Source organism: Rhizophagus irregularis, chromosome 16 (assembly GCF_026210795.1).
Source record: "Rhizophagus irregularis chromosome 16, complete sequence".
NCBI lineage: Eukaryota > Fungi > Glomeromycota > Glomeromycetes > Glomerales > Glomeraceae > Rhizophagus > Rhizophagus irregularis.
In genome coordinates this window covers 3,921,411-3,936,895 of record NC_089444.1, presented here as the reverse complement: position 1 = coordinate 3,936,895, position 15,485 = coordinate 3,921,411, and the positions used below count along the sequence as shown (strand labels likewise).

General features: G+C 26.9%; 4 protein-coding genes across 4 annotated transcripts; 2 read left to right on the top strand and 2 right to left on the bottom strand.

Annotated features, from left to right (window-relative positions):
- Positions 1-317: 317 nt before the first annotated feature.
- Positions 318-1,728, bottom strand: OCT59_008539 (uncharacterized protein; the record flags this gene model as incomplete). The annotated part of the gene is made up of 4 exons (XM_066142549.1): positions 318-469; positions 550-1,128; positions 1,207-1,400; positions 1,541-1,728. The coding sequence occupies 4 exons, from the start codon at positions 1,726-1,728 to the stop codon at positions 318-320; spliced, it is 1,113 nt and encodes a 370-aa protein (XP_065999420.1).
- Positions 1,729-2,924: 1,196 nt separating this feature from the next.
- On the top strand, positions 2,925-3,755 carry OCT59_008538 (uncharacterized protein; the record flags this gene model as incomplete). The annotated part of the gene is made up of 3 exons (XM_066142548.1): positions 2,925-3,122; positions 3,203-3,302; positions 3,388-3,755. The coding sequence occupies 3 exons, from the start codon at positions 2,925-2,927 to the stop codon at positions 3,753-3,755; spliced, it is 666 nt and encodes a 221-aa protein (XP_065999419.1).
- Positions 3,756-9,481: 5,726 nt separating this feature from the next.
- Positions 9,482-10,792, top strand: OCT59_008537 (uncharacterized protein; the record flags this gene model as incomplete). Its single annotated transcript, XM_066142547.1, has 8 exons — positions 9,482-9,562; positions 9,633-9,746; positions 9,828-9,920; positions 9,994-10,078; positions 10,156-10,292; positions 10,373-10,619; positions 10,701-10,720; positions 10,787-10,792. The coding sequence occupies 8 exons, from the start codon at positions 9,482-9,484 to the stop codon at positions 10,790-10,792; spliced, it is 783 nt and encodes a 260-aa protein (XP_065999418.1).
- Positions 10,793-13,183: 2,391 nt separating this feature from the next.
- Positions 13,184-14,403, bottom strand: OCT59_008536 (uncharacterized protein; the record flags this gene model as incomplete). The annotated part of the gene is made up of 4 exons (XM_066142545.1): positions 13,184-13,204; positions 13,286-13,705; positions 13,846-14,100; positions 14,164-14,403. The coding sequence occupies 4 exons, from the start codon at positions 14,401-14,403 to the stop codon at positions 13,184-13,186; spliced, it is 936 nt and encodes a 311-aa protein (XP_065999417.1).
- Between the last annotated feature and the right edge of the window lie 1,082 nt (positions 14,404-15,485).

Below are 15,485 nucleotides of genomic sequence, written 5' to 3'. Positions count from 1 at the left end.
ATTGGTTCGACCCCAATCGAACGTTTTTTAAAAAAAATTAATCCGACTCGGACAAAAAAAAATAGTAATCAAAAATTAATTCGACCCCAATCGATCGGACAAAAAAAAAATAGTAATCGAACATTTTTTAAAAGATTAATATCCGACCCCAATCGGAAAAAGAAAAATATTCGACCCCAATCGAATATTTTAATTAATCTTTTATTATCCGACCCCAATCGGAAAAATGTTCGAGAACATAACATGATTCAGAAAATAATTTTTAATCTAACTTAAAAAATTAAAAAGATTAGAAAAAAGTTAAAAAATTAAAAAATTTAGAGCCAAGGCTCTCTTATTTTAACATTATTACAACTCATAACCATATGATCGTCCGCCCAGCAATTAACGCAATGGCCTTTGTACTCTTTCGGTATTTGAGTACAAGCGAAGATGTAATGATTATCATTACAATAATAGCAAACAGCTCCTATTTTTATTAATTTAAAAATTTTATTATTAAATAATTTATAAAATTTACTTTTACATTAAATTAATAAATTTTATTACCCGTTGATTCAAAACATTCGCGCTGTCGGCGCTGCATACGCTGCTGGCGTTGCTGCTGCCGTTGCTGCTGCTGCTGCTGCTGTTGCTGCTGTTGCTGTTGCTGTTGCTGTTGCTGCTGTTGCTGCTGTTGCTGTTGCTGTTGCTGCTGCTGCTGTTGCTGTTGCTGCTGTTGCTGTTGCTGTTGCTGCTGTTGCTGCTGCTGCTGCTGTAAAGGCCAGTATGATGGAATTGATGACTGGTGATATGTTGTTGTTGTTGCTGCTGCTATTGTTGTTGTTGCAATAGCTGCTGTTGTTGCGGTTGATGCAGCAGTAGTTGTTAATGCGGTTGGTATTGGTGGTGTTGTTGATGCGGTTGTTGATGCGGTTGTTAATGCGGTTGTTGATGTAGTTGTTAATGCGGTTGGTATTGGTGGTGTTGTTGATGCGGTTGTTGATGCGGTTGTTGATGTGGTTGTTGATGTGGTTGGTAGTGTTGGTGCAGCTAGTATTAGTGCACTTGTTGTTGTTGGTGCGGTTGGTGTTGGTGTTGTTGTTACTGCTGTGGTCGTTGCTGCTATTGTTGCTACTCTTGCCGCAGCTATAATAATATAATAGAAGTTGTTTTAAAGTTAAATATATATATATATAAAAAAACAAATTTTATTAATTTTATTACCAATTCCGAACGAGGATACTCCGAACGAAGGTACTCCGAACGAGGGTACTCCGAACGAGGGTGCTCCAAACGAAGGCGAAGGTACTCCGAACGAGGGTGCTCCAAACGAAGGCACTCCGAACGAGGGTGCTCCAAATGAAGGTACTCCGAACGAACTAAACGTAGAAGTTCTCCCACTTCCAAATACTGGTGGTCTGTTTATTACAAGTCGTCAAAAAAACAAAAAATGTATTTTAAGATTATAAGATTATAATTAAAGATTTTTCTTTTATTTATTTATTTATTTATCTATTTTTTTACTTTATTTATTTCTTTTATTAATTATTTTACTTACTGCAAGTTATTAATAAGCGCGTTAAGCGTCGTTTTATGAATAGAGTTAGTTCCTTCTTTAAACTCCTGCATTGTTGTTTGATGAGCAAATAGAATATTATTATTATTATTATTATTATTATTATTATTATTATTATTATTATTATTATTATTATTATTATTATTATTATTATAATTATTGGTATTCATTTTTTAGAATTAGAAGCGAGGTGAAAGATACGAAGAAGGTGAGAGACGCGAGAAAGGTGAGAGACTTGAAATAAAATCCATTTTATTTTATTTTATTTTTTTTTTTTAAGGAGGTAAAAAAAAATTAAAAATCATGGAATTAGGGGAATTTTTTTTTTAGTAAAAAATCATGGAAAAAAATTTTTTTTGTACGGAAAAAATTTTAAAATCATGGTAAATTTCTAAATTAAGGAATATTCCATTATATATATATACGTACATAGTATTTTTTAGAATTTTGGCGTAATAATTGATAATCTAGTATTATAAATTTAACCATATAAATAAAATAATGGGCTAACTGCAGAATACACATATAGTGCAAAACATTTATTAAAATATCACATGCAATTTTGCATATCGGTCATATAAGAAATCCAATTGTGAAATAAATAGTAGCGCAAAAATAATAAATGGCGCATTTAAAAAATCAATGACGCAAAAAAATAATGGTAGACCAGTGGTCAGGTCAAATGCTTGTACATTTAGTTATGAAGTATTACATTTTGTTAAAAACTAAACCAAAATCATTGAAACGTCTAGCGAGCACTTAAGGTAAATTCATCATTTTGTTATCACATACCATTCGAATATATTTGAATTGAGGCGGCCGCTGTTGAGTATTAGATCATCATTTTGTAATCACATACCATTCGAAATTGAGGCCGCTGTTGATAAAGTAATAAGTGATTAAATTCTTTTTTTCAATTGATAAAAAGGTTCAAATTTGTGTAATTTTTTTTATAGAGAGATGGTTATAAAGTGTTTAGTAATGTTGCGAGTGAGTCACGGGGTGAGTCACGGGTGAGTCGCGGGTGAGTCGCGGTGTTCAGTATATTATAAGTATTATATTATTGCGGGTGAGTCACGGGTGAGTCGCGGGTAAAATTGCAGAATTACACATAAACATAAGTAATTCAATTTGATCAATCAGCGTAGTAATTCATTACATCATTAATAAGTAATATTATTTATTAGACTTTTTTTAATTTATTGATATTTATTACATCATTAAAACGTAAGTATTATTTAATTTATGAAAAAAAAAATTAAATCAAATTCATTCGTTTCCATTTTACATTTTTTTTTAAAAAAAAATTAATTCAAAATTTTTTTTTCTTCAAAAAAAAAAATATATTTCAATTTCAATTAACATTATGTGGACCGACGACGAAGTAAGAATGCTCATCGATGAAAGGAAAGAAGGTAATGCACATTACCACTCGCTTGGCGGTGGTAATTGCAAGCGAGCTTGGTGGATCTCAACCGCTGGAAAAATCAACCAAAGATTCAAAACAGTTTATACTGGACGTCAAGCGAGCGAAAAATTCCATGGTATTGTAAAGGATTGCCGGGTAAATATTCAATATAATATTATACAATATTGTCATTATCTCTTCAAATGTAGGCTAATTTACTAATTTATAATCTTTAGAGTATGGAATTATCTATTATTAAGGATCCGAGGGGAAAAATAACAAGAAACGGGGAAAGATATTATTTAGAATTCAGAAATAAGTTTTGGAAAAAACCAAGTATTAACTTTTGAATCATCTTGTAAAGTGTTTTAATTTCTTTTTTAAATTCTAAATAATATTAAATTCTAAATAATATTTTTAGGATTGCAATTCCAACGGTCACAAACACAATTGCAACGGCAATGGTCACAAACACAACAACAGCAACAGCAGCGGGATCAGAATCGGCAGTATCGGGATCGGGATCGGGATCAGAATCAGGATCAAGATCAGGATCAAAAAAAATTACTTAGCCAACAACAACAGCAGCAGGATCAAGATCAGAATCAGGAGGATCAGGATCAAAAATTACAAAGGCAACAGCAACAGCAACAGCAGGATCAACAAAGGCAACAGCAACAGCAGCAGCAGGATCAGGAACAGGAAGTGGTTCAAATATTTGAGGAAGAAGAAGGAGGTTCTCAATCAAGCCTCGCAAGCCTCGCAATTTGGGAAATCGACGATGATTAATTAATGTTAATTAAATTGCGAGGCTTGATGTTAATTAATTAATTTCATATTATTATAATTATTGCTTATTTCTTAGTATATATTAACGTTTTAATAATTAATTAATTAATATTATTCATTTTAATAAAAAAAATTTTTATATTATTATCATTGCTATAATATTAACGCTGATTTTTATTATAAAGGCTAAATTGGCCAAATGAATGCCTGCCTAATTGTTATATTTAACTATAAACAATTTTATTTATAAACGTTATTATAATACATTACAATACGTCGTCTATGCAGTCTGTTATAATAAATACGTCTGTTATTAGTCCAGATATCGGTAAAGAATTCTATACTTATTTGAGAACTATTGCAAATACTTATTCAGATTTTAACGGCAAGTAAGGCAGACGTTTATTTCTAATTTTATTAGATTGAAATTACGTATAATATAGGGCGTTATAAAATTTACAATACAAAAAGAACTAATAAGAATTTTCCCTACAGTTTTATTTAAGAAAGTTTTATTTAAGAAATCCGACATACACATCGCGCGTAATACAATTTCAGATTATTTGACAATTTTTAATTAAATTGTTTATTTCTATTCTTCCATACATTCCTTATCAATAATATATGTTTTACGTTCCAATTTCATAAAACCTACACATCTATTGATTGCAGTAACATCAATAAATTGTGTAGAACCATCACCTACAAAGGAAGTTGTACCTAATGAATCTTCATTAACTTCATTTGTCCATGTTACGTTCGCTAGCATTATTTTCTGATCCATATACCGTATAAAAAATAATAATTAACCTGGGCGTAAAATGATTTAGTTACGAATTCTGGGATTGCACTTGGTAAGTGAGCCCATTTGTCAATTTCTAAACGGGTCTAAAATGAAAATTATTAAATAAAACTTACAAAATTAATAAATGATTATATTGCATTAAATACTAACCAAAACAGTGTAATTAATTCGTGCCCAGTCTTTATTTCTACGTATCCATTCTGACCCAATTACTCGACCATCGGAAGTTATTAAACGACCAAATTTTGTTCCGTTGGTTTCAAAATCCTAAAAAATGTAAAAAATGTAAATATTAGTCAATATTTAATTTTAAAATTGAAAATAAAATAACAAAAATAAAATAATACATACATTTAATCGCATTTCTGATGCACGATCATCTATTACACATAAATGATCTTTTATTTTTTTAACTTCTTGGAATGTAAGAGTATATGGTTTAGAAGGCCATTGAAATTCTTCTTCATAATTCTCATTTGTATAAACCAAGTGCTCTTTATATTTTTTATCAGATATAGGAGGAAAGATCTGGTCATAAAATTTTCTAAAATAACACAAATTATTAAATAATTCTAACAAATATACATTGTTTGTTAGATTTTTATATGGATGGAGGCGTGATTTTGCTAGCGGTTGTAACATTCCACAAGTACGTTCCATAGGAAACTGCCATGTTGACCAACATGGTCCAGTATCCTGAATACTATCAGCAACATGTAAAATATAATGAAAGCATACTTTCATTACACTTAGTCGGGCAGCCAAAAACTGATAATAATAACTAAAAATAATATTATTTTAATAAAAGAACAATAATTCAATAAATAAAATAAATGTTGTAATATATATACCGTTCATAATGTTGATAAAATAGCAATAATAATTTCCTTATTTCTTCTTGATCATGTAAAGATAATACTCGTTTTTGACAAAGCTGAACAGCTTTAACAAAAAAGGACCAACCTTTAAGATAATTTGCCGGCAAACGATCTTTTAATAAAGGTAAAGAATATAAGGTTATCCATGAAGCCCACTCCTCTGCTTTGTAACCATTATGGTGATGTAAGATATTTCGTGGTGGTCGACCAAAATCAGTTGGAATGGATTTTCTTACGGTTTCCATTTCAATCCCAATCTCAGTCCATTGTTTGTTGTTAATTACATATGGCTGATCATTAAGAATAGAATCTTTAAAAAAACAACCCATCCAATGTTTTAACATATATAATGCGATGTTTTCATAAAACAAATGCATAATATCTATTGGAAAACATGTAGGAAATCGAGTTGTTTCTATTTCTAATAAAACACTACGTCCTGTAACACCTATTTCAAAATAATAATTATTAATTTTATAGTAAAAAAAATTATGTTGCAATAGATTTATTATTTACCTAAATCAGAAATTAATGTATCGCGTGTTCTTGATGGCGGTATTGTCGTTATTTGTTCAATTCTTATCATATAATCTCTATGAGTTCTTTTTGGTAAATCTGATGGATTATAAGTTTTATATGTTTCAATTGATGGTGGTGGTGTTGTAGGATAATATACATGATTATTATATATCCCACGAAGATCACAGTAACGACATGCCATGTATGAATTATGTCCAGTTAAGCAAGCAAGTTTTGACAATCCGGGAGTATCTCCAGACCAGGAAAGTACCGTAACTTTTAAGAGGAAATTCTCATTTGTAGCACCATCATAGCATTCAACACCATCTACAAATTTACAAATTTACAATTATTTTTAATATATTTTTTTTATCATTAAGTTTTATCATAATGTATGTAATTAAAATTACCATTTAATAAGCATAATTCTTCAACTATTGGTTTCATAAAAGAATTAAAATTTTTTGGAGCTTTAGGACCCGGGATGATTGAAGTAATAAGTAAATTTTCTTTTTTTACACGTTGATGGGGTGGCAAATTAGCATTAATAAATAAAACTATCCAACAATCATCACATTTTTGTTTGAATAGTTGATAACCGTCAACAGAACCTAAAAGTGCAATATCACGATCGTCTTGAAAATATCCCTCTTGGGATAGATATTTATATTGTGAGCCGTCAAATACATCGCCAATAGCACCATTATCTTCTCTGGTAATATATTCAGAACGATAACGTAATTGTTTTGCGCGTGTTGGATCTTGATATTGAATTTTAAATCGATTCTGAATTGAAAAATATGCTACTTGTGCTCTTGGTCGTCCTCCTTCTTGATAACGTTCAGCTTTACAATAGGTACATTTATTTAATGTTTCCAAATTACCAGTAAAAGCGCAGCATGAATTTATGCACATATCAACCCAAATTGGTTTAATAGGAACTATATTTTTAAGTGTTTTTATTAGTGTATATTGACTTGTAAAATTACCACTAGCTGCAGTAACAATTTCTTTAAAGGCTGCATCAGTAATATTTCGTCGAGTTTTTACTTCAAGAAGACGTAAACCTCTAGCAACTTCATCATTAATACTATTAATATTAGACCCTACAATATTAGACCCTACAAATAATATGTATTTGCATTAATAATAAATAATTTTAAATAAATAAATAAATATTGCGTATATTACCTTCTGTTAAATTAATACCGTCATCAGATGATTCATTATCGCTACTATATAGTCCTTTTTGTAATACTTCAAACGTATTATTATCATCAAAAGAATCATATAAACTTTCATAAGATTCAGATTCAGTTGCAGTGGATGATTTTGTTTTTTCATCAGAATTGTCACGATTGTCATGGTGTTCTTGATTGTCATCATAGCAATCATCATCAATTACCATGAGAACGGGAGTAGGAGATCTTGAAGATCTATTATCAAATTCATTCCTCCTATCATCATTACAATTAAAATATAATATAAAACATTTAATAATCATTATTAGTTAACGAATAACAGAAATATTCTCCTTAATACTTACTGTTTATATTCTACATCATTATCATCATGATTATTATCATCGTAGTCGTTATTATTATCATCATTATCGCCATCATTATCGTGGTCGTCATCGTGATCGTTATCGTCATCGTGGTCTTTGTCGTGGTCGTTATTATTATCATCATTATCGTTATCGTTATTATCGTCCTCATGATCGTTATTATTATTATTATTATCATCATTATCGCTATCGTCGTCGTCGCTATCATCATCGTTGTCGCTAAAATTATAATTCTTTTTTGCATTTTTAATATGTCTCCATTTGGTAGTAGGATGCACATATTTACCAATATTATCTGATCCTTTTTTTTTACATTTGGAACATATACATAATACTTTATTATTCGACATTTTTTTTCCAATACTTTTTTTTCACAATTTATAAAAAATAAACACTTTTTTTTTACACTATACAAGATTTATAAAAATTAAAAACTAAAATACTTTTTTTTTTCACACTGCATAAAATTTATGTTTCAGATTTTATAAGCTAAAAAATTTTGATTTATCTTTATTCGGAATAATTTGTACACAAATATTCCTGTCGTTTTAAGATGGCTGTGTAATTTAAAAATAGATGAAAACTCCTTTTGTATTCCTTTTTTGTACTTCGAATATTGTATTAAAAAAAAGATTTTTTTTTTTAAGAACAATTGATAATGTTTCTGCCTATTTTTTTTTTAAAAAAAAAGCATTATACATATCTCTTTACATACATCTTTACACCAGTGTTACACATCCATTTATTTTGTTGCGATTAACGACGGATTAATCATCTTAAAAAAAATTATCCTCGTTCGAGGATCTAACACTTAATCTACAGTAATACTATCACTATTTTTTTGTCGTCAAAAAAAATATATTTTTACGTCAACAATTATTCATCAAATTAAATAACTATTATTTTAAATAAGTATTACATTCCTGTAAAAATATGATCCGTATTTTATCTTTCCATGTTTTTTTTTATGAATGTATCATTTTAATAGAATTAATAATAGCTTTAAATCATGGAAATTTTCATCTCGATATCCGTGAATGTATCATTTTCACGGAATTTTTACGGAAGACATGGAAGACACGGAGAAATAATGGAAAAATTCGGATAAAAATTTTTTATAGGGGTTAAAATCTTATGATAAAATGGCTGTGTAATTTTAAAATAGATATGAAAACCTCCTTTGTATTCCTTTTTTGTACTTTGAATGCTGTCATTTTTTAAAAAAAAGATTGTTCTTTTTTTTTTAAAAAAAAAAGATCGCTTTAAGAAACTTTGGTCTTCGGTTGAAGTCTTATGATGAAAAACCCCTTTTTGTATTTTTTTTTTGTATACAATATTACTGTCAAATATTGTCACTTTTGTATTCCTTTTTTGTATACAATATTGCTGTCAAATATTGTCAATTTTTTTTAAAAAATCTTAAGAAAATCGATAATGTTTCTACTTTTTTTTTTTTAAAAAAAAAAAAAAAAAAATAGGAAACAACTTCCCAAAAAATATTAATACTAAATCTAGTGTGAAATCTTCATATTTTTATTAAGTCACGCACGATTATAATAATTTGTTATAATAATTTGTATCATTTATTCATTTTATTATTCTTTATTTAAAAAACTCTACCGTAACTGTTGAAATAGCTAAAAATAGATGTTATAAAAACCCTTTTATATTCCTTTTTTGTACACAATATCGCTATCAATTTTTTTTAGAAAAAAAATTTGATCGTTGTATTTTTCTTTTTTAAGAAATGTCGATGATGTTTCTGCCTTTTTTTTTTAAAAAAAATTATTCGTTTATCTTTCCTTTTTAGGAAAAATCGCTAATGTTTCTACCTTTTTTTTTAAAAAAAAAACCTCGTCAAGTTAATATAAATTCAGAGAAATTTAATTCATTCTTTTTTTCTTCGTTTTCTTCGTTCTATCTGAATTTCTCTTCATTACATTTGGATTTTTTTGTTATGGCTACTAACAAAAAATTAAATAAAATAACCGTTCTTAATCAATCAAAAAAATCGTCAGATCTTCCTGTTCAACAAAATGTAAGTTAATTTTAGCATTTATATTGCAGTTTGATCTCTTTTTAACATTAAGTTTTAATTATAAATATAGAGAATTCTAGAAAAAGTGGTGGATGAAACTGTATCAATTTCCAAACCAACCGGTGCTTACATTAATATCGCAAAAATTTTAAACCTGACTAATGAGGAATTTAATGGTTACAAAGTTTGTAATATATAAATATGTAATTGTTGATATAATTCATGTATTATCATTTTAGGATTTAACTTTTATATATTTTACTAGTCAAGTATACGTGACCTAATTGAAGCGTATATCGATGTTGAAACGTCCTGGGAAAAGCAGGAGAGGAGAGCAATATTAAAAATTATCGAGAAGGTGAGTATATTGTAAATTAATCATACTTTAAATCAATACATTTATAATACATTTAACAAAATTTTTTTTTCAGTTCAAAGGGAATAATAGTCATTTTCCCAAAACAACAGGAGATTGGGCTATCAAAGAATTATTTCGCCGCTCGATGAACAATAAACGTAAATAATAATTTCATCTTTTGAATTATATTTATTTATAAAAATAAATACGTATTAATTTTTGAATTTTATAAAAGGTGCCCACCAAAAAAAACTAAAGAAGAAGGAAACGGAAGTTATTTTAAAAAAGAATAAATCGGTGATCACTAGAGATAAAATTAAAAACAAAGTGGTCATTAGTAGTAGTGGAACTGCAGATGATTTATCAGATAAGGTATAATATATATAGTATAAGCATTTTGTTAAAAACATATTTTTAACTTCAGTTATATCTCTTTTAAACTTTTCTTGAAGTCTGATAATAACGATAATAATACAGACGTTGACGATACCAATACAAATGTCAGCGGAAAGAGCAGAAAGAAAAAAAATGATAATAATACAGACGTTGACAATACCAATACAAATGTCAGCGGAAAGAGCGGAAAGAAAAAAAATGATAATAGTACAGACGTTGGCAATACAAATGCCAGCGAAAAGAGCGGGAAGAAAAAAAATGAAAGAAAAAAATCTGGGCGGATTTCCAATCAACCGCGAAAAGGTAATAATTAATATTTATTTTTTCATTTTATATTACAAAAAATTTTTTATAATAATCAATTAATTTTTATTTTTATTTTAGATTATAACGAAAATAATAAAGTAAGTTATTTAATTTGAAATTAATTAGTTACAAATACTAATATTTTATTTTATTTCATAAATTAGAGATAACATACATAATATGCATATATATTTTAAATAAAGTAAATTTTTGTGTTGTCGTATTGCTTTTGTAATGAAATTTTGTAACTAATACAAAATTAAAGTTTAAAAGTTCATTTTTCGTTAGTTAAAATTTTGTGTCACTACTTATCCGGTTAGTTTGGAAAATAAAAGAAATTGTCCAATTAAAATTATGTATATAATACACGTGATCTGATCGTCCAATTAAAATTAAATTATATTATACCACGTGATCTGATCATCAAAATAAATAATAAATATAACGCAGAAAATATTTGTTTATTTTTTTATTTCTTCAAACTTTTTTTCTTTTTTCTTCAAACTTTTCTTTTCGTTTATTTATTTTTTAACTTTTTTACATTACTAACTTACTTTTTTCACTACGCAGAATTTATTTTTTAACTTTTTTACATTACTAACTTACTTTTTTCACTACGCAGAAAATATTTGTTTATTTTTTTTAACCTTTTTTTTCTTCAAACTTTTTTTCTTCAAACTTTCTTTTCTTCAAACTTTCTTTTCTTCAAACTTTTTTTCTTCAAACTTTCTTTTCGGTAAGAAAATTTATTTTTTTTTATCCTTTTATTTATTTTCTAACTTTTTTACATTTCAATTACTAACTTGCTTTTTTCACTAACTTTATACTTTTTTTTATTATTACTAACGCTAACAAACGCTAACAATTACTTTCCATACTACTTACTAATTTGCTTTCTTTATTAACTTCATACTTTTTTATTTTTAATATTAATAATTTACTTACAATAATTTATTTTACTTTCTTTTTTTTTATTATTACTAACGCTAACAAATGCTAACAATTTACTTTCCATACTACTTACTAATTCTAATTTTGCTTTCTTTACTAACTTCATACTTTTTTATTTTTAATATTAATAATTTACTTATACCAATAATTTACTTTACTTTCTTTAATATTTGATTTTATTTTCTTTATACATTTATAGTTTTAATTTATAGTTTATATCTAATACAGCGATAGTATATTATTTATGAATTATTATATATATATATTTATATTTTTTTATAGTTTTCTACATTTATAATTCATATCAAATATAGTGTTTTATTTTGTATATTAAATTAATAAAAATCCATAATTTCACTTTATAAATTTGCTTGTCGTTAATCGTTACTGACCAAATTTTAACTTACTGTAATCATAATTCCTAAAATTCGGCCCACAATAATTCCTAAATTCGGCTTACAATAATTCCTAAATTTGCCATAATAATTCTTAATAATTCGGCCCACAATAATTCCTAAATTCGGCCATAATAATTCCTAATAATTCCTAAAATTCGGCTCACAATAATTTCTAAATTCGGCCCAGAATAATTCCTAAAATTCGGCCCAAAATTTGGCTCAAAAATTAGACAATAATTATATAAAATCAGGTCATAAATTGGATGATTATTGTATGATTGCCATACAACTATTGTGTGATTTATTGCAATTTTTAGCACAATTATTGTATGGTCAAATATACAGAAATCATAGTGAATTTAATTGGATGTTTTTTCAACAAAAATCACACAGGCTTTTTTCATAGGGCAATCGGCAATGAATCGTAAAGAAATTGAAAATAATTAGTAATAGAATTATAAACAGTGTGTTTTTATCGAATGTATAACAATCGAAAATAAATTGACAATAAAAACAATAACGAAATGTATAAAATTGGAGCGATCCGCGGGTTCTTTATTAACAAATACAAAAGAATTTCACAATATTACTGCCTCCTGTAATATTCCCAAGGTTCTATCTAAGTGTTAATAACCAAAAAATCACTGCCCCAAAATCTCAGCGGAATCTCTTCCCTTAAATATTGTTTGAAATTTGGGACGATTAGTGCTTTGGCCAACTCGCCCGTTATTCAAATCGTCCAAAGTATGACTCGTTTTCCGGTCAAATGGTCCATTGTACGAATCGCCCATCACAGCCATAATTGATTCCCACCAAGCCATACGCCACATTTCCTATAAACTATATATATATAAATCGTATAAATAAACTATATAAATAAAATAAACTATATTATATAAATAAAATATATCAAATAAACATAAAATAAACTATATATATAAATATATAAATAAATAAACTATAAAAATAAACTATATAAAAATTCTCGTGGCATTACCTTTACCTATTTTCTTAATTTCATCAAAATGATCATAAGGTATCCACTCAAATATTGCATTAGGAAGATCTTTAATTTTCAATGCCTTTCTTGAACGAAATCATCAATTTTTTCATTTCCACTCCAGTTTATTTATAATATTTATAAATTTGTTTTGAACTAAAATAAAATCATTTGTATCTGGATTTTGAGATATTCCATATATTTTAAGGAATTCATAATTCAAATTTTTTAACCTAAAACAGTAATAAAAGAAATAAATAAATTACAACAAATAACATTAAACTACATGCATTATGCATAAATATTATATAAACCTCATTTATTAAGGATTCAATTGGGGTTTGTGAATTAGTATGCAAGCATCTTAAATCAACTTCTTTATTTGAATCTCTTGTATAATTAGTACTCCATCTGTACTTTTTATATAATGGACCATCTTTCCATAGTATTGCTGAGTATACTGTCATAAAACCATTTTTGCCTGTTTCTTCAATTTCAATAAAATAAAACTGATTGTATGGTATCCATTCAAATACTATACCAGAATCATTGGTTTCCACTTGCATTTTTTGAATAAAACTATCAATTTTTTCATTTCCACTTATCCAGATAACAACATTTTGAACTAAAATATAATCATTTGTATCTGGATTCTGAAATATTCCATATATTTTAAGAATCTTATAATCTAATTTTTTTGTTAAATCCAATTTCTTTGTTGAATATTCCTTAACCTAAAATATAAAATAGTAATAAAAGAAATAAATAATTTACAGAAACATTAAAATATATATATAAATATAAATATTATACAAACCTAGTTTGTTAAGAATTAAATTTGGTTCTGTGAATTATGCAAGCATTTTAAAGCAACTTGTGAATATAATGGACAATCTTTCCATATTGCTGAATACACTATCATAAAACTATTTCTGCCTGTTTCTTTAATTTCATCAAACTGATCGTATGGTATCCATCCAATTTTTTTATTTCCACTCGTCCAGTTTATGAGATTTATAAAATTATTTTGAACTAAAATATAATCATTTTTATATGGATTTTGAGATATTCCATATAATTTATGTTGGTCCTTATGTTTATTTGTATGATTTGTTAAATACTTTTTAGTCTACAAAAAGAAAGAGGTTAATATATATAAATAAAATATTAATAATATTGGAAAATTTCATACCTCATTTATTAGGAATTCAATCAGATATTGGGAGTTACATAAGCAATTTAGAGTAAGTTCTTTATTTGAGTCTCTTGTATATTTTTTACTCCACCAGTTCTTATAAAATGGACCATCCCCCCATATTGCTGAATATCCTGTTATAAAACCATTTTCATTTATTTTTTTAATTTTAACAAATTGATTGTATGGTATCCATTCTAATACTATATCATGACGGTCTTTTATTGTCAATTGCATTACTTGAATGAAAACATCAATTTGTTTATTTCCACTGGTCCAGGTTATAAAATTTTTCTATTAAGTATTTTAAATCTTCAAAAGACATTATTATTTAAATTAGTTGAAAAATTTTAGAATAATTGTAACGATATATAAGTAAAATAAAATTTATGTACAAGGGCGTATTCTCAGTGTATTCTCACATGTGATGCACAAATTCATACCCTTTATTGTTTTGGTTAGGGGCAGAAGTACGATTGTGTAAGTATATCCTTTTAGATTTGAGATGATCTAGCTAGTAGATGATTTGCATTTTGAGAAATATAGAAAATTCTTTTGAAAAGCTTTGAACACTGTAATAATTGTAATATGTATAATCACTAATTTAAAGGTTCGTTTAACACGACTCCCCTTCACTTTTGGCGACGGTAAAAAAAACAGTGTCAGATGAAGATGTGACATTAACATGTAGCACAATCTACTTTTACATTTTTTCTGAAATTTTTTATTTGCTCTTCCTCTCTTAAATTTTCTTTCTGACATGATGTTAAACTTACTTTCAAATTGGTGAAAGTTAGGGTTTATTATAAATCAATAAAAATTTCTGATTTCCTTTATTAGCTTTTATGTCACGTGAGAAGCGTTTATCTGACAATTTTAGAATTATTTCTAGATATGTTTCTATACAACATTATTGAGTATGGTATTAATAAATATTTATTTTTTTTTTTAAAAAAAACTATCAAATAAAAATTCGAAGTAAATAAATTGATTTAATATTAAAGTTACGACGCAATTAAATTTTATTATATCATAACACAAAATAAACTAAAAATGGAAAGTTACAATAAAGTACCTATTTTAGAGTAAAATAGAAGAGTTTGGGAATTCACAAATAAATTTGATTGATAATAAACAATTTAAAATCCTTATTTGACAATGTAAGGTAATAAGAAAGTTTATTATTTTAAATATTCATGTTTATAATAAATTGAAGAATTTCAAATTTTTCTTAAAAATTAATTATATTATGATAAAAATGTTATTATATTAATTACTTTTTGTACATAACCAATATTTTAAGATAATAAATAGACTAT